Genomic DNA, 19,369 nt, shown 5'->3' with positions numbered 1-19,369 from the left:
AGTTATATATATGATATCTATGGGAATACGATTTCTACGAAGTGTCTCGAAACGGGGAAGCCCCGAAGGCAAAATTTTGGTTTTCCGAAAAAGTTTGTAGGTTTATTTTTGTTACTGGTTTACAAACCGCAATTAATTGCCTTTGTTTTCTTTGTAGCGTTTGTTATATGGGTATTGACGACTTGTTTGCATTATACTAACTTTGCTGTCGGTAACGCACTTTTTATACAGCTACAAATTTATCGTGTCGAATTTGATTTTATTCTTTATAAAATGCAATTTTAAGGTTGCTAAATGTAATCGCGCAAAATGCATGTATAAAACGTGGGGTTTATTATTTTGGTGCTAGTGAAGAATCCTCCCCCACCTTATTTGCTAATCACTACCCCTAACTACTAAAACTAACCCCTATAACCACTAACCCCCTAACCATCAACCTCTATCACTTTTTACAAGCCTATTCTGCTATGTACCAAAGGATTCTTCAGTAGTACCATCTGTTTTACTGCCAATGAAAACTTACTCGAATGAATGAATGTAACTTACTTTATCCTCGCGTGGCCGGAAAACGACAGTCGTTATAACACGGGTGTGCACCTCGCGCCAGCTTACGAGTTACCAAGTATGTTACTTTGTGGGTGATTATTTTTTTTTGGATTTTTTTTTCATCTTTATGTATGGCTGATATAGCAATTGCCGTTAAGTGTCTTGCTCAAGGACACATACGCCCACAATGGTAGCAGCGACGAGCCTTGAACCCATTACCTCTGGGTTCAAGGCAGGCACGCTAACCACTACGCCACGGCGCCGGATACTTGCAGCTACAAACTTACTAACACTTATAACATAACCCTGTAAGCCCCCTAACTTTTAAACATAAACTATAGATATATATATATAGTACTGCGGGAGAAGATGGGACACCTTTAGCACGTAATATCCAAATATCCTGGTCTTGTTTTAAATAATTAACAACGGTCTATGGGGGTCATTGGGATACGGTTTAATAATTCTTTGAACGATTTTTGTTTACTACCAAATTAGACGAGAAAACAGAATGAGAAAGTGTCCCATCTTCCCCCACCCTACTATAATGTATTTTTTAAAGAAGCGCTTATAATATATATTTAGATTGTTTACACCTAGAATTCCATTTGATTTGCTGACTGCTGTAGCTGTAGAACAAAATTCATACAGAACAAAATGGATGAAGACGATTTGGATCTTCTTTTGTTCGATCAACTGGTACTCGAACCTCAACAAGCAGTGACAATAGAAGCTGAGCCTTTGGTACTGAACTCAGAAGGAGATATTCGGGTAAAAGTATGATTATGCCACCAAAGAAAGTGTATTTGTCCTGTGTAACTTGTAAGTGAGCATGACTCATGAAAAGTATGAAACAGAACATTCCTGTATAACTTTATTTCCACCATGCGAGGATAAATAAGTTTATTTTATTTAATCATTTAAAAGTATGAGTACATCGTTTTGTTTAATTGTTTAGGTCCATGAGTTAATTTCTTAGGTAACCTCACCCATAAAATTGGGTAACCTCCCCAACCCAAATAAAACATAAGGGAGTTGTAATGATAAATGGAAAGAGGGTGTCAGTTGACACGCTGAGCTGACTTGTACACCTCCCAGTAAATTTTTTTTGAGTTGTTTCAACACCAACAAGCAAAGTATAAAAAACTCACTTATTTTTCAGCTTGTTGCCACGGCAACAAGTCAGCTGCTGAGATTCCTAACTGTTGGTTGTGAGGCAGGAAATGTTAAAGTTTACAACATATCTCCTTCCCTTACTACACCAGACAATGTTAATACAACTGCTGTTTATAAACTTAATGAAAATGGAAAAGGGCTTTCGGTTCTCAGTACACTTGTAAAGTTTGCGAAAAAAGGTGGGTCATTTTTGTGCCTATTTTAAGTTTGCTATGATAGTATAACAGTGTCAGGCAAAATGTTTATATTTAAATCTACTATAAGTAATTAGAGATTACTGCATTAAACCAAGTTACCTTTGGGTTTATTTGTAGAGGCCTATAACATAAGTTACATAACACATATATAATTGTTTGTTTATCTCTTCGAAAACGATAGCGAAGATCATATTACATATACATATATATATAAATATTTTAATAACAAAAAAGAAAATCAACAGCAAACAAAAGTTGTAAAAACACACTATAAATAAACGGTATCGGAAAGAGCATGAGTTAAAATGCATAGCTGTTGAACCTAATTTAAATATGTGACTTTCACATATTTTTAGCCTTTGGGGACTACATTCTTTAGGACCATGCATTTGGCCAGCTAAATAGCTGTATAAATTCTTTTGTTTATAATACCTTTATACCACTAATCAGTTATCTTTATTTTAAGTTAAAATAAAAAAAAGTAAAATGAAATCCATTGAATTAAACTGTCTTGAACAAGCCAATACATATACATGTATTGTGCAAGCCAATACAAAATACAGATATTGTTTACTATTAGCTGTGGTATACGGTAGATCAAACACCATTGTGTCTTGTTTAATATGACTTCCTTCCTTGTAACTTTAGACTGCATTGTTGTATGTGATGAATATTAGCATATTAAGATAAAATTAGCATATTAAGACACTCTGGAAGATGAATGAATGAATGAATGAATGAATGAATGAATGAATGAATGTAACTTACTTTATCCTCGCGTGGCCGGAAAACGACAGTCGTTATAACACGGGTGTGCACCTCGCGCCAGCTTACGAGTTACCATGTGGGTGATTATTTGTTAGGATTTTTTTTCATTTTTATATATGGCTGATAATTTGGACAACCCATTAGTGACCACTGGGTTGGAGCAATTGCCGTTAAGTGTCTTGCTTAAGGACACATACGCCCACAATGGTAGCAGCGACGAGCCTTGAACCCAGTACCTCTGGGTTAGAGGCAGGCGCGCTAACCACTACGCCACGGCGCCGGACAAGATTGGCATGCCCAGTCTTTTACCTTTACCGTAATGCATTAGGCGGCTGTGAACCTGTTAAATGAGCGTCTACTTGTCTCAATTTTTTCTATGTGATTATATGCATGTAAAAATGAAGCTTATTAATAGTAATACAACATGTCACTGGTTTAATAGCTGAATGCAGTGGCACAGCCAGGGGGGTTTACAGTGTCCCGACTCCCCCCCCTTTTAAACCAAAAAAAAAAATTAAAAAAAAAAAATTGAATATTTTTTGATTAAAACCCTATTTTTTTTCTGGCTGCGCCACTGCCAAACTATTGGGATTCATTCACCCAGCGAGTTTAAAAGTTGTATTATATGCCTTGGGGCAGTTTTTATCACGAATTCGAGTAAATTTGAACATCTATTTTGATCACAATTTAGAACATATTGTTATTCAAAAACAGGTAATGCATATGTGGAGGGTGCTATACCATATGTGTTGGCAGTTTGTGCCTGCTCTAAAGATGCCAAAGTAAAACAAGATGCTTTAAATCACGTTGGAGTTATTTGCAACAGACCAAGAATGATTTTGGAGGTAAATAAATGCTTTGCTATAGGACCTCACCCATATATAGTACTCTTTAGAAATATACATATATATATATATATATATATATATATAACTGATATTCTATTCGAATCTTTTTGTGTGAGGTCTTTGTTCAGAAACTGGGATTTAGACAAGAAAGTAATGTATAGTGGATAACAGTATTGATTATGCTTTGCAGCTGAGTTTCATGTGTTATTTTGTGAAAAATCCTAAACAGTTCTTAATCTTTTGAAAAAATGTATCTGTATATACGTTAATTTTTAATGAGTTTTTAAAACTTTTCAGTTTGTTGCATACTGCGAGGAAATTAGTAAGAACATTTCACGCACAAGTGGGTGGGGTAGAGGCAGAAAACGAGCTGTACAGAAGTGGTACAGTAATAAGCGATCCTATGAAGTTGCATTTGCCGTGACAAGTTGTTCAACTGTCAATCATTGGAGTCATAAAGATGTTTTACGCTTATGTCATCTCAATCCAGCAAACTCACTTTGTAAGTGTTTCTTTATTAATATGATTCTAACTTGCCTTGTCTGGGGTAATGGTACAAGCCTGGCCTAAATCCTAGAACCCATGGCAGGACCTCACCCACATAGGTTAATACCTCCTCAATTACAACTCACCATTTAGGAATCATTGGTAATAAAATACCTGCTGGTAACCATCTATACAACAAAGAACAAAACCAAAATATAATGCATTTGACAATTAAGTTAAATATAAGTGTTACTGTAAGGTTCTTCCGAAGTTCTGTCAAAGTTCAAAAATATGTTGTCTATGCACTCTGTACTGTTGCAAAATCAAAGATCAATAAACAAAAAATGTTTTCTAATTATAAACGCAGAGTCTCCTAACAAATATGTTTCAATTATATATTACTAACAGTTACCACTCCTAATCGCACGTATGTTAACTAGGCCTTAAGATCTTATGCATGTACATTGCGCGTGGTTACCAGGCAACTGAGAATGCTTTTCGTGATGAAATAGCAAAAAGTGATGAAGCAGATGCTATTAAGGTGGGCAGACTTTAACTCTGTGGTTTCCAATTAAGCTTATAACTACATACTGTCTTTGTTCTTATGTATGACTTAGGGTACCTGGTTCGATGCTCGACGGCGATATAAAATACAGATCGCACATGTGTCCTTGGGCAAGACACTTAACAGACATTACTCCAGAGGTCACTAATGGGTTGTCCAATTTTTAGCTGTATCAAAGCAAAAATCATACACATAGTTAAAAAGCGTGGTAACTTGTAAGCACACAAGGATAAAATATGGTGCGGAAATAGTACTGACTGCGATGCTGTGTCGCAAAGTACTGCACGGATTACATGAAAGACTTAAATGGGCATTCCTGGTGTTGGGGTAATGGGCCAAATCTGGCCTAAATCCCAGGTTCTAAAAAGGACCTCCTCCACAAAGAGTACAATTGAACTCAGTGGTTTTCAATTTATAAAACTACATATTGTTTGTGTCTTTGTGTATGATAGTTCTAATTTCAGTTAATGGAACTGCTGGGTGTTATTCGTAAGCTGAAAAATTCAACAGTTGCTGCAGATAGCTGTGCGTTAATTGAGAAGCATAACCTCACATGGGGACATATACCGTGTCAACTGAGGAACAACGCAGAGGTGGTTATTTTGTTATTACAGTTAATGCAAAGTCAGTGTTTAAAGACATACAAATGTCATTGAACCATAAAATACAATAGTTTATGATGAATGAATGTAACTTAATTTTTCCTCGCGTGGCCGGAAAACGACAGTTGTAAGAACATGGGTGCTCTGTTTCATACAGCTTACGAGTTACAATGTATGTTACTTTGTGGGTGAATATTTTTTGCTTTTTTATACTGCAAAACATGCTAACAGTACATTTTATCGCATAGGTATGGAAGTGTCTTATACCAAAACTTGGAATGGCTGCTTTAATTCGTAACCTGCCACGTTTTCACCACATTGGTGTTTTGGTTAATGGAAATATTTGGACAAAGCAAATTTTACAAAGGTTGTTCAATGACGATTCTATCGAACAGTCAGAGTTACACCCCTACAGGTAATTATAGTGAGTCTTCATTGATATTATAGTCTTTATACTATGTAATAAGGACTGTCTGTATTAAATGTGTTTTTATTATATCATAAATGAAATAAAATGTTTCTTAATTATTTTTAAACTTGATATTTAAAAGTGTTGGCTACTGATTTGTAGGGAAATTGTCATCTATTATCAGTCTGAATTGCTTTTTTAAGGCCATTAACAGCACTTTCTCCAACCCAGTGGTCTCTCAGTTGTTTTAATTCTCGGCCAAAAAAAAAACCTCTAAAAAATAATAATAAAAATAAAAAAATAAGTTACATATGTGTTAGCTTGTTGGTGGGCATGAGGTGTATGAAACAGAACACCAGGTTATAATGACTGTCTTGCCCCGCCACGCCAGGGCAAATAAATTACATTCATTCATTCATATTCATTATTTATCATGAAAGTAGCTTATTTCCTTCTCATATACATGGGTTTAGCAGCCACACATTTTTCTAACACTTTTACTTAAGAAAGTTTTTACTCAGAGCGTGTGTATAACGACTGTAATTTTGTTGCTAATTTTCTTTACTTCGTTGTGTAAATTAATCTGATCTCTGTTTCTGTATTTGAAGAGATAAATATAAATTATGCTTTTGATATTGGTCCTATTATCACAGTTTTTAACGCCTGTCATTTTGTAGCTAATTTTAACGACTGTAATTTTGTTGCTAATTTTCTTTACCTCATTTGTTTAAATTAATTTGATCTCTGTTTCTGTATTTAAAGTAATAAATCATTTTTTTCATACATTAAAGCTTCCTTCTTCATCATTACATCTATGCCAAAGGAGAAAGCGCTCGTAAAGAAATGAAATGGACAACAGACCCTTTGATTTCCCAAGCACTGGATGCAGCATTCTATACAGCCATACCGGTCAGTTGGCAGAATATGTTTGAGCATTTTAAATTGTTTATGATGATATTTTGTAAGAAAATATTTATTTTTTAAATATTGTCATGTTTTCAATGTTACTTGTATAATTTTTTTTTTCTGAAAACAAACTTTGTTTACTACTTAATAGGATGATAAAAAAGAATAAATACATGTCCTATCTTTCCATAACTTATCATAAATCTGTTGTTTTCCTTTTTAAAAGCAAGAAAAGATTTGACTTATAACCACCACTGCTTTTTGTAAACACTTTGGCACAGTGGTTAGCGCGTCTGCCTCTAAGCCAGAGTTAATGGGTTCAAGGATCGTCATTGCTACTGTTGTGGGCAAATGTGTCTTTAGCAGCAATTGCTCCAATACAATGGTCACTAATGGGTTGTCTAAATTGTCAGCCATAATAAAAAAAATCGATCACCCAAAAAATTACATAGGTGGTAACTTGTAAGCGAGCACGAGCTATATGAAACAGAACATCCATGTTATAACGACTGTAATTTCCCACAACGCAAGGATAAAGCAAGTCACGATCATTCCTTTATTCATTCTAGAATGTAAAAGCCACAAACAAGAGAATTTGTATCACAGTAGATGCTTCCAAGTCCATGAAAGCTCACATAGTTAACAGCCATTGTTTGGAGTGCAGGGTAGTTGCTGCTGCAATGTGTCTGGTTTTTTCTAAAGTGGAAAAAGATGTGACAGTGCAGGGTTTTTCATCCCAGTGAGTTATATAAGTTAATATAACATATTTTATGATAAGCATACTTTGTTGTGATTATAAACATATTTTGTTGCAATGCATCCTGGAAAAATTGGGGATTTGACATATGGATCTATTATTGGTGTTTATCTATAAAGTTGTTTTTATGTACGGGCTAACAAAATTGGAAATGTTTGTGGGGGATACAAAATTGAAAAATATTCGTGAAATTGCCACCAGCATTTTTTTAATGTTTATTTGTGACCACTTTCGGTTCACATTCTGCCCAACATCCTGAAGCCTTTTTTTTCTGTGGTGAATATGACAGTTTGCAACACCTTTAAAAAAATGAAAATGCTACAATAGGGCCTTGAACCTGTTACCTTCTGGTTATGAGCCCGGCTGTTATATTTATTGCAATTATTTATTTTTTGTGCTTTAGCATCTAACGGTATTAACTTTAGATTAACTGACATTGACATTGGAGATAAAGATACAGTGAAGTCAACTGTGGAGAAAATAGACCAGGTTCGAAACTGTATTTTCCTTTTTGTTTTTAAATTTGAAATTTGTTTATATTTTTTTGCATTCTGATCTATTATTAACAAATAAATGATATGATAGGGTTGGGGAAGATGGGACACCTTTAGCACATAATTTCCAAATACCCTGATCCTGTTTTAAACAATTAATAGCGGTCTATGGGAGTCGTCAGGATACAGTTTTATAATTCTTTGTTTACTACCAAATGGAACGAGAAAATGGAGTGAAAAGGTGTCTCATCTTCTCCCACTCTACTATACATCAATTTCAATTTTTTTCTAATAATTGTTTTGTTTCGCAAATTTTTATTACATATAGATACCACTTGGGGGAACAGACTGCTCTCGTCCAATGATAAAAGCAAAGAAGGAAATAAAGCCATTTGATGTTTTTATCGTGATAACTGATAAAGAGACATGGAAAGGAAAGACTTCTCCACATATAGCATTGAAACAATATAGAGAGGTATGTGACTATGTGTTTTGTGTGCAATATATTGTCTATATTAAGTCTTCTCAAAGTGTTGTTGCGTCTCTTTACAGTTATCACTATTATAATATATAGGAAATGATAGTCATTGTTATAACATGGGTGTTCTGTTTCATACACATTTTGTCAACTTATGAGTTACCATGTATATTACTTCCAAATTAGACAACCCATTAGTTCCAAGACTTCAAAGACAGGTACGGCCACATTAGTAGCAGTGGCAAACCTTGAACTCATTACCTCTGTGTAAGAGGCAGGTGTGCCATTTATTCCTTACTCGTCCGGCGCCGTGGGCACATTGGTTGGCATGCCTGCCTTTAGCCCTGAGGTAATGGTTTCAAGGTTCATTTCTGCTACCATTGTGGGGGTATATGTCCTTGAGCAAGACACTTAACGGCAATTGCTCCAACCCAGCGGTCACTAATGGGTTGTCCAAATTATCAGCCATACATAAAAAAATTTAAAAAACACCCTACAAAGTAACATACATGGTAACTCGCAAGCAGGCACGAGGTGTATGAAACAGAACGCCGTGTTATAAGGACAGTCGTTTACCGGCCACTCAAGGATAAAGCAAGTTACATACATTTATCTATATTGCACAGGAAATGCAAATTCCCGCAAAATTCATTTTAATCTCACTTGCTGTCCGTAAAATGGAAAAAGATGTTGACGGAGCTTCTGATCGCGGGATGCTCAGTATCTGTGGTTTCAACGAATCAGTTCCTGATATTATCCACGATTTTATTTGCGATGAGTTTTAACACTTCAAGTTTTTATTTTTTTTTCCACAGTGGTCAAAGGCATAATATTTCTCTAAATATAGTAGTTGAAATTTTAAGTTAAACTCTTTTTTAAGTGATGGTTTTAGTTTTTTTTACAGTGATGTCTTTTTTAATTTAATCCAAAAAAGAGAAAAAAGCAATTCCTGTTTCTTCTTTAATGTTATGGTTACTATGTTGAATTTGTTTGATTATGTAAAAATATTGAATTTTAAGTCAAAAAATTCGGTTTTAAAAAATAGTTTTGGAAACTAAATGAGCTTTTGTAAGCTCATTAGAAATGAATTTACAAAAAAATATCATATTTGTGCAAATAGAAGTTCCATGAATCTTACTTGTTTTAGGTGATGATTACTCCAAACTTGTCATTTTTAGCACTTTGTGTGTATTTACTATTACTAGTATATAGGCTGATTTTAATTGATAATGTGTACAACATTTTAAAGAGTGTAACTTTAGTTTTGTAACTCTTACAACACAATAACATGCAATTGTGAACTTTATAAGTGAACGTAATCATTTCAATTTTAAAAACGCTGTGTTAAAATTATTGATTTAAAAAAAAATTCTAGTTTGTGCTGATTTTTTTCCAATTTCCGAAATGTTTTTTCTATATTTCTCAATAATTTTGTTTAAGCTATTGTTTTTTTAACTTTTTTTAAACTGTGTATCACTTTTCATTATACAGAGACCTTGTACCACTTATAAAGCCTAAACTTATGATAAGGCTACTGTTAATATGTTGAATTTTAGCAAACCTTGAAAAGTTGCTTTTATTCCTTTGTGGGTGAGGTTCCGCAGCGAAACACCCATGCGACCTGCAATTTAGACCTTTATTGGCCCCAAAATTACTTGCTTACCACATGGAAAACATTCATGTACCACAATCTCTTTTATGTGGGTGAGGTCCCGCAGCCTGGCACATGATGGGTTCTAGGATTAGGGCCAGGATTGGCTCATTACTCCACACGGGGTACCTATCTATAGGTTGAGAACAACTCTCTTTTTTTCAATTTGTTGTTCCAGTTTCGAATTCGTTTCTCTTTACTTATCACGACAAATAAAGTTGTTTTGAACAAAAAGCAAACATGCTTTCAATAAATAACTTCTGTTTGTTTTGTCTGGTCTCAAAATCTGCTGAGCTTTATTTTGCAAAAGTCTGTCTGTACTTTAGAGCACTTCAATGAAACAATGAACAGGTAAGAATTAAGTAACTTTATTAAAAATATGTATCTTACTTAATAAAATTTTCAGGTGGATTTTCTTGTTATTGATTTTTCCCTTTGTTCATGCTCAAGTGACCGAACTGAGCAATCTTTTTGGCCAAATTGAGAGTCCTAACTTTCCTGTGCCATATGATGACAACTTGGATTTAACTTGGAGGATTACAGCTCCCACAGGATACCAAGTCCTGTTGTATTTCAGTCATTTTGACATTGAAGATTCTTATGATGCAGATCTTGGTGGCTCATGTGTGTATGACTATGTTCAGGTAATATAAATTTATTATTTCTTGACATTTTTTTACACACTTAAATAGTAATGTTTATTTTTGTCTAACTTTTTGGTTTATTTTAACAACTGTCGTTTTGTCGTCATATCCTGTCTTTTTATTTTAACTATTTTATTTGCTATCGAAATCAAATAGGCAGAAAATATACCAGATTTTAAACTTCATTTAATGAAAGTTATTCTTCTTTTTTGTTTGTTACTACTTTTTGGCATTCTAATAAATTTTTTTAACAGATTAATGAAGAAAAGTACTGTGGTAAAAATTCTCCATCTACTTCCACCAACTATATTCGATCAACTGATAATTTAATGACAGTAAAGTTCGTGTCGGATTATTCAAATGAGGAACCTCGTCCTTTGGGTTTCCGAGCTCATTATGTTGTAGATGGTAAGTGGTTTATGCAGCAAAATAATATTTTGGACCTGCGCTGTAGCACAGTTGGTTAGCGCGTTTGCCTCTAACCCAGAGGTAATTGGTTCAAGGCTCTTCGCTGCTACCAATGTGGGTGTATGTGTCCTTGGGCAGGACACTTAACGACAATTGCTTCAACCCAGTGGTTACTAATTGGTTGTCCAAATTATCAGCCGTCATAAACAAATTTTTCAAAAAATAATCACCAACAAAATAACATAATTGGTAACTCGTAACGGCACGAGGTGTATAAAACAGAACACCTGTGTTATAATGACTGTCGTTTTCTTTCCACGCAACGATAAAGTAAGTTAAATTCTTTTATTAATTTGTAACGTTTCATATATCGATTATAAATGAGGTTTCATGTAAAACTAATCATAAGTTAGCTTTAAATTGTCATCCGTAAACTAACATAAAACGTCAAGGTCAAACCTATTGCATTTATACAACTTAGATTACGATTTTTTGTAAAATTGTCCAACATAAACTTTTTTATATATGACTGTCAAAATATAACTAGTTGAAGCAAAGTCTATTAACTTTAGTCCTTACGGTATTGGTAAAAATTTTTTTCCAAAGTTATGGCACACAGCTAACACTTGTTCATTGTGGGCTAGATTATGTTATAAAACTGAATTAAACCCTCGTGTATATTACCTACAGATATCGATGAATGCGCGGAAATGGAATACGCTGCAAGATACACCACAGAAGATTGGGATGAAGTTATTTATTGCAACCATCATTGCATCAATGTACCAGGTTCATATTACTGCACATGTAGACCTGGGTTTATTCTCCATGCAAATCAACACACATGTACAGGTCGGTACAGCATTGAAATATACATTTATCCTGTCTTTTTTTTCAAAATATTTCTAAATCTTCATTACGGTAATCAAAGAGACAAATAAAGATATCAGGTCAGTAGTCTCAGATTATATAACTTTGCCAGACCTTAAAACTCAGTGGGACATTTTTTAAAATATTAAAAATTTGCCATAGGATTTTTACTTTTTTATTTCCCTTTGCCATTCCATTTTCCAAAGTTTTTGTTTCTTTCCTAAGCAATGCATTTCTTGTAAAAACGTTATACAGTATCGTTTTGTATATAGCGAAAAACAGTTTTACGTGGGGTGCCAGCAAAAAGTTTTGAAAATATTTTTTGAAGAGTAAAAGCGGCCGGGACTAAAAAGTTTGGAAAGCCCTGTTGTATATAACACAAAACCAAGTTTTAGCTTCAATTTATTGTTTCTGTTTTCTCGTTCTGTAGCTGCCTGTCAAGACCAAGTGCTCACAGAAAGTTCTGGCATTGTAACGTCCCCAGATTATCCAAATCCTTATTCCAAATTAACGGACTGTGACTGGCTTATTGAGGTAATTATGTAAACAGAAAGTAACATAACATAATTTCTAATTTATTTTTTTCGAAAACAAAAAATTGTATTATTGAAGCCTGCTATATAAAATGTGTGGAAAGTGTGTCAGTTAAAAAGGGTGGCTGTTAGACCCAAAATACTGGGCAAATTTGTTAGTATATACTGATAAGTGTCCATATAACCTTTATATTAGGTACAAAGTAATTTGTTCGACTTAAATATTTGCAATGCACTGTGGGTTCCGTTTTCATAGCTGGAACAGCTGCTTTTACCCAATGCTTTTTTATTTATAGGTAATATTTTATGATTTCTGATTTAAGCTTACTATTTTTGTAATATTTCATTTTAGTCTAATATTTGTGTGATTTTGACCAATACTGTTGTGACATTGTTTACAGGTTCAAGACGGATTGAGTCTAAATGTTTCGTTTGACAGAAATTTCAACATTGAAGATCATTTTAATTATTCCTACTGCCCATATGATAATTTAAAGGTAGGTATAAAATAAAACTAAATTTAATTGTACTTTAAGTTTTAAATTGACAGCGAGCATGACGTGTATTAATACACTGTGTTTGCCTGGGTATTAATAAACACCCAACGATTATTAAAAGGCTAACTCTGTTTGATGTATACTGTACACTATAACAAAAAAATACACTATTTTTGTTATAAAAAATTGTTATATTTTGACATTATGTTTTTTCCTTTTATTATATTAAACAAGTTTTTTTCCCTTTTTTCTTTTTTGATTTTTTTTTAATAAACAAGGTTATGTACCTCATACCACATACTTTGCAGTTGTCCTATGGAAGCCACCAAAGTACACACTGTGGAAATGATGTTCCATTTAATGGAAGATGGACTGCTTTAAATACAAGAATACTACGAATGAATTTTCACACTGATTACGCAATTGAAAAAAGTGGATTCAAGATGACATATGATTCTATAAGTAAGCTGTTTTTAGTTGTAATTCTTTAACGTTTGAAGTCTATTTTAGTGTTCCAACCCAGTGGTCACTAATGGGTTGTCCAAATTATCAGCCAAACATGATAAAATACAAAAAAATAATTACCCACAAAGTAACATACATGGTACCTCGTGAGCTGACTTGGGTGTATGAAACAGAGAATAAAGTAAGTTACATTCAGATTGCAGATTTGCCTGGCTTTCCAAACTGGAGGCGTGTAACAAACTTTAGGGGTCACTGAGACTCTGAGAGTATACAAACTTTGTTACACAAAGTTACCACTATATATAAATACTATTACCTGTAAATGGTTGCAGAAAATTTTAGGATAATAAAAAGGTTGTGACTAAATAGTTTGGGAAGATCTTTATTATTGAGTCTGTTGCATGCAAAAGAACTTAGGTTGGGTGCAAGCAGATTAAATACGTCGTGACATAGTTAGCGCGCCTGTCTGTAACCCAGAGGTAATGGGTTCAAGGTTCGTCGCTGCTACCATTGTTGGCCTATGTGTCCTTGGGCAAGATACTTAACGGCAATTGCTCCAACCTAGTGGTCACTAATGACTTGGCCAAATTATCAGCCATACATAAAAAAAGAAAAATCCAAAAAAATAAGTAACTCGTAAACTGGCACGAAACCTGTGTGATAACGACTGTGGTTTTCGGCTACGTGAGGTTAAAGTAAGTTACATTCATTCATTCATATATACATTAGGTGTGTAAAATTATATTACATCGGATAAGTGAACAACTAAACTTAATTCGGGTAATAAACAAGGTGTATTTTATCTGCTTGCGCCAAACTGGTACTGACCATGGTGGAAATGCACAAACATAAATAGGTTGAAAATGTATCTGAAATGACACAGTAGAATTAAAGGTATTTTAAATGTTCATATTTTTTTGCAGGAATAAGATGTTTGAATCGTCCCATATTGGAGCATGGTGTGGTCAATTTTCCAAATTCGAACCCGTTCAGTGAATTTGAAGATGAAGTCAGTTTTCAGTGTAATACAGGATATGAACTTAACGGTGAAAATGTGATCACTTGTCAGAGTGATGGATCATGGAGTTCTCAACCACCAACTTGCACAAGTCAGTTGAATGCCTCGGTCAAAGTTGTTTCGTTAATTTTCTAATTCACCAAAAATAACTGTTAAGCACTGACTAAAGTACACAGTTGTAGCAGCATCAAGCATTGAACCTGGCTCCCCTAGTTTAAAGTGACCACTACAACCACTGTCGCTCTTATCTTTAAGAATACCCAATTTCATATGCGACGCGTGAGAAATAAACGAACAGCATGTTCACGACTGTTCTTTTGGTGACTGAGGTAATCTTTAACTCGAATCCACATCAGAGTTTCATAAGACTCTTCACTAAGCAATGTGCCATTGCTGCGAAGCATTTTTGTAAAAAAAAGAAAGCACCGGCTCCACCTCCGCATTACAAATTGGAAAGGTATGCATATCTTAACAACGAGTCATAAAAAATGTCTTTTATTCAGTCGTATCATGTGGGAGGCCTACGAAGCTAGAAGCTGTCCCAAACTCGCGGATAATGGAGGGAGACGCACTTCGGTACACATTTGGTGAAATTGCTACGTTAGAATGTAATGAATGGTAAGTCGTCTAACATTAAGCATGGTGAAAGTTAGACAAACAAATAGGTTACACAAAAAACTAAAAAATGTAACACTTTTTAAAATTATCTTTTAGTTAGACTACTGATAGAAAGTTACAATTTTAATTCTGTCTGTCTTTGCCTGTCTGATCATGAAATAACTTAGTTAGTGATTAGAAAATTCAAAAATTTATGAGCTGAACCCAATTCATATGACTGCATTTTGGTGTTACTTATTTGTTTCCTTGCACAATTCCACTGAATTTAATGCACAAATGCAGTGGTTACAAAACTTTTTTTTGTTTTATTGCTCAAATGTTCATTTAAATGTTGTTTGTTGGAAGGGTTGTAAAATAGAATCTGTTAAAATCTGTTAAAACCAACAAAAGCAACTTCATTGCTCAATAGCAGGTTTTGACACACCCACAAAGTTACATATATGGTAACTCGTAAGCTGGCACGAGGTGTTTGAAACAGAACACTCTTGTTATAACGACTGTCGTTTTCCGGCCACGCAAGGATAGAGCAATTTAAATTCGCAAGGATAGAGCAATTTAAAATTCACAGTTTGAGAGCCACTGCACAAAATTTACACCGCTTGTATATTTTATCACACAAGGTATGAGCTGGTGTCTGGTTCAACGATATGGACTTGTAATGAGGCAAAACAGTGGGTTGTTTTACTCACAGGATTTGAAGATAATGTATTACCTCAGTGTAAACCAAGTAAGTATCTTTAGTGGAAATATCATAAAACAAATACATTAAACCAACCTTGAAACCTGAGGTTTAGGCCAGTTTGGCCCATTACTTTTAAAACCAAGGTTGGCAACTCGTAAGCTGTCATGAATGAATGAATGTAACTTACTTTATCCTCGTGTGGCCGGAAAACGACAGTCGTTATCACACGGGTTTAACACCTCGTGCCAGCTTACGAGTTACCATGTATGTTACTTTGTGGGTAATTATTGTTTTTTTGGATTTTTTTCTTTTTTTATGTATTTCTGATAATTTAGACAACCCATTAGTAACCACTGGGTTGGAGCAATTGCCGTTAAGTGTCTTGCCCAAGGACACATACGCCCACAATGGTAGCAGAGAGCCTTGAACCCAATACCTCTGGGTTACAGGCAGGCGCGCTAACCACTATACCACGGCGCCGGACAATGAGGTGTATGAACACCTGTGTTATAACGACTGTCGTTTTTCAGCCACGCTAGGATAAAGTATGTTAAATTCATTTACATACAAGGTGCTAACCTATTTAGTGAGCAATGGATGGTGCAATTTTCATTAAGTGTGTTGCCCAAGGACACCTATGTATAACAGTATCAGTATTAAAGCCGGCTTCCTTTGGTGAAAATACAAATACTTAAGCCATGGTACTGGTAATGTCCTGCCCTAGCTTATCCCAAATTTTTCAGTATGTGGCAGAAAGAACGGAGATTCGTTCATAAGCGCCCATGTAAGTAATGGAGTGGTATCCGAACAATATGAATGGCCTTGGATGACGTTTATAAATTTTGGTTACCGGCCGAATGTTGTGGGTGTGCAGTCATGCGGTGGAGCTCTGATCGGTGAAAAGTAAGTGCCTTGACTCATTTAGTGGTGTATGTTTAGCTTTATGGCAAAGCGGTTAGTGCACATGGTTCTAAATCATAGGTTATAGGTTCAAGGCTTGGCACTGCTAACGTTGGGGTAGCTATATGAGAAGTGATTATTTAAGTTTAAGAAAAACAGAAATATTTTAAAGAGAGTTTTGCAACTGCAAAAACTCCCTTAGCGGCGCCACACTTGTGTGTTCAACAAATGTAAAACTATAAATAGTTTTGCTTAAATTGCCTTTCTCCTGCATACCAATAATGGTATTTTTTACAATGGTATAGTAGGGTGGGGGGAGAAGGAAAACTTTTAGCACATAATATCTAAATATTCCAACGGTGTTTTAAACAAATAACAACTGTCTATGGGAATCGTGAGCATTCTGTTTAATAATTCTTTGAATGTTCCTTGTTTACTACCAAGTGGGATGAGAAAATGGATGAAACGATGTCCCATCTTCCCCCATCAAACTATACTGTAGTTGCCTATTGACTACTTAATTATATGTTTATTTATACAACAGACATGTGCTCACAGCCGCACATTGTGTAACTGACCGTGCTTTCCCACCTGATGGAAAACGTTACCCGAACAACACGCATGTGTGGCTAGGCGTTCATGATAGAGAACAAGATTATTTGAATTCAAGTACATCAGCAAGGTGAGGTCCCATTTGAATAAGAGACTGACGATGCCATTTAGGCGAAATATATATCTCCTTTTAAACAATTGGTTGAACTTCATTTTTGTCTGTTACGTTGTATATCAACTGATGTTACCCCGCCATGCAAAGAAAAATAATTTACAATTAAATTTTCCTATAATTGTAAATTATAAAATTATTTTTTTAACAACTCCTCCATTTAAATCATCAGGAGCTTTCAGGTTGAAAGAGTTATCAGACATCCAAATTACAACAAACGAACACTGGATTCTGACGTGGCATTGCTACAGCTCACAGAGCCTGTTGCTATGAATAATGTTAGACGACCAATCTGTTTACCGGACACAGATGCAGATTTTCAAAGAGTGAGTTAATATGGACTGTTTAAATTTAACACATGTTTGAAAAGGCGCACTGTAGCATGCGCAGTAAATAAAATGGAACAAACAACATGATACGGTACAAGTTTCATCTTACCCCACCAAACTATAGCAATGGATAAACCACATACCAGTTTATAAATCAAATCTGAAACAGTGCGCCTTTTTAAAAATGTGTTAATTGTGTGGTTTATCAATTGCTATAGTTGGGTGGGGTGAAACATGTACCGTATCATGTTGTTTTTTCTTTGTTATTTACTAGTGCACGCTTTTTCATGTATTCTATTATTCAGGTTGTCCCAGAAGTTGTGCGCCATCTAGATTTTTATAAAAACACATTTCAATTTTATCAATCATAATATTAACATATGCTCTTAGTTCACCATATGCATTAATAAATGCTTAATAAAACTCTATTTATAAAACTGTCTGTTTTGAATACCAATAATAAAACCGGTATTTAAATACATTTTCATAAAACTACGTAGTGTGCAACTTTCAATACACCCTGTTGGGTGAGACCATTTGGGTTGGGAAACCATGGTTCGTTTGATTTACCCCGGAGTTGATTTTCTTTTTCTTTTTTCGATTCTTTTTCCAAAATAGATACTAATTTTCATTTAATATTTCTCCTATTGCAGTTACAAGTTTCTGCCCGTGGGGAGTTCGCTGGTTGGGGAAAGTCCCACTTCCTCAAAATGCCGTCTTACTTGTTGAGGGAGGGAAGCTCACATGTTGTATCAGCCGCGACTTGCATGCAAGCTTTCAGAGAACAAAGCAAAAAAAAGAAAATCACTCTATCAGATTCGATTTCTATCACTCAAAACATGTTCTGTGCTGGCTCTCGGTAAATTTTTCAACTTAGCTACACCTTTTGAATGAATGAATATATAGTTTGCAGTTTATTATATAGTTTATATAGTTTATTTATAGTTTATTACCTTTATAGTTTATTATAAACGTACTGTGGTGTTTTTTATACATTTTACGCAAAGAGTGACACGACAATTTTTTGTTTTGCATCTACAGTATGGTGGGGTAAGACGCGTTATCTTTTATTTCTTTGTTTTTTCATCACACTTGGTAGTAAACAAAGAATATTTTTAGAATTATATAACCGTAACCCCGTGATTCGAAGAAAAAAACAACAAAAAAATATCACCTACAAAATAACATACATGTAACTCGTAAGCTGGCACGAGTCGAGGTGTATGGAACAGCTAGAACAACCGTGTTATAACGACTGCCGTTTTCCGGCCACGCGAGGATAAAGCTAGTCACATTCAATCATACCCCACAGCACTACATGGTTATTTTGTATAGGTTTGGTACGGACAGTTCAACTTGTAATGGTGATTCGGGCGGACCGTTCATGTTAAAAGACGAAGCAACTAAACTTTATTATGTCAACGGTCTTGTGTCGTTTGGCCTTTCGTCCAGTTTATGTGGCAAACTTGAATCTTATTCAGTGTTTGCAAAACTTACGCCAGATATTGTGGATTGGATAAAGCAAGAAATATCTGATTAAGCCCCGTTTTAAACGATCCATTATTGTAAATATGTAGCTTGTACACGTAATTACTTTTTTATCCAGTTTCATTGATTAATTTTTTTGTTACAAAATAATAAATCAATTTTAAAAATAAACGTTTGCCTATATTTTTTACAGGGTTAAAACTTTGTTTTAAACATCAAAAATGCTTTCTTTTTACCCACATGGCCACACGGGTGTTCCAATTTGCCGCGCAATCACTGTAGCCCCTGCCTTAACGTACAAAAATAGCTA

At 34.8% G+C, this 19,369-nt stretch overlaps 2 protein-coding genes across 2 annotated transcripts; both read left to right on the top strand.

Moving 5' to 3' along the window:
- Positions 1-77: 77 nt before the first annotated feature.
- Positions 78-10,140, top strand: LOC149741500 (RNA-binding protein Ro60-like). Its single transcript, XM_089893165.1, has 13 exons — positions 78-96; positions 1,198-1,317; positions 1,709-1,901; positions 3,402-3,532; positions 3,833-4,037; positions 4,462-4,562; positions 5,051-5,179; positions 5,437-5,603; positions 6,389-6,506; positions 7,073-7,242; positions 7,686-7,749; positions 8,083-8,229; positions 8,859-10,140. Exons 2-13 carry the CDS (start codon positions 1,204-1,206, stop codon positions 9,015-9,017), a joined length of 1,698 nt encoding a protein of 565 aa, XP_089749291.1. The 5' UTR covers positions 78-96; positions 1,198-1,203; the 3' UTR covers positions 9,018-10,140.
- On the top strand, positions 10,101-19,220 carry LOC149741499 (mannan-binding lectin serine protease 1-like). Its single transcript, XM_089893164.1, has 15 exons — positions 10,101-10,234; positions 10,290-10,527; positions 10,782-10,935; positions 11,626-11,787; positions 12,236-12,339; positions 12,740-12,835; positions 13,144-13,297; positions 14,224-14,409; positions 14,822-14,936; positions 15,557-15,663; positions 16,362-16,521; positions 17,063-17,200; positions 17,415-17,568; positions 18,225-18,430; positions 18,907-19,220. The coding sequence occupies exons 1-15, from the start codon at positions 10,227-10,229 to the stop codon at positions 19,109-19,111; spliced, it is 2,187 nt and encodes a 728-aa protein (XP_089749290.1). The 5' UTR covers positions 10,101-10,226; the 3' UTR covers positions 19,112-19,220.
- The last annotated feature ends 149 nt before the right edge of the window (positions 19,221-19,369 follow it).

The sequence above is a fragment of the Ciona robusta genome, chromosome 1 (assembly GCF_009617815.1).
Source record: "Ciona robusta chromosome 1, ASM961781v2".
Taxonomy (NCBI): Eukaryota; Metazoa; Chordata; class Ascidiacea; order Phlebobranchia; family Cionidae; genus Ciona; species Ciona robusta.
Note: the sequence above shows the minus strand (reverse complement) of the source record. Positions and strands in the feature narration are given on the sequence as shown.

Excerpts from the sequence above, each read along its gene's own strand:
- LOC149741500 (XM_089893165.1), top strand. The coding sequence starts at position 1,204 with ATGGATGAAGACGATTTGGATCTTCTTTTGTTCGATCAACTGGTACTC. Across the intron at positions 4,563-5,050 it reads ATGAAGCAGATGCTATTAAG|TTAATGGAACTGCTGGGTGT; the intron begins GTGGGCAGACTT and ends TTCTAATTTCAG. Across the intron at positions 5,180-5,436 it reads AACTGAGGAACAACGCAGAG|GTATGGAAGTGTCTTATACC; the intron begins GTGGTTATTTTG and ends TTTATCGCATAG.
- LOC149741499 (XM_089893164.1), top strand. Across the intron at positions 12,340-12,739 it reads ACTGTGACTGGCTTATTGAG|GTTCAAGACGGATTGAGTCT; the intron begins GTAATTATGTAA and ends CATTGTTTACAG. Across the intron at positions 18,431-18,906 it reads ATGTTCTGTGCTGGCTCTCG|GTTTGGTACGGACAGTTCAA; the intron begins GTAAATTTTTCA and ends TATTTTGTATAG.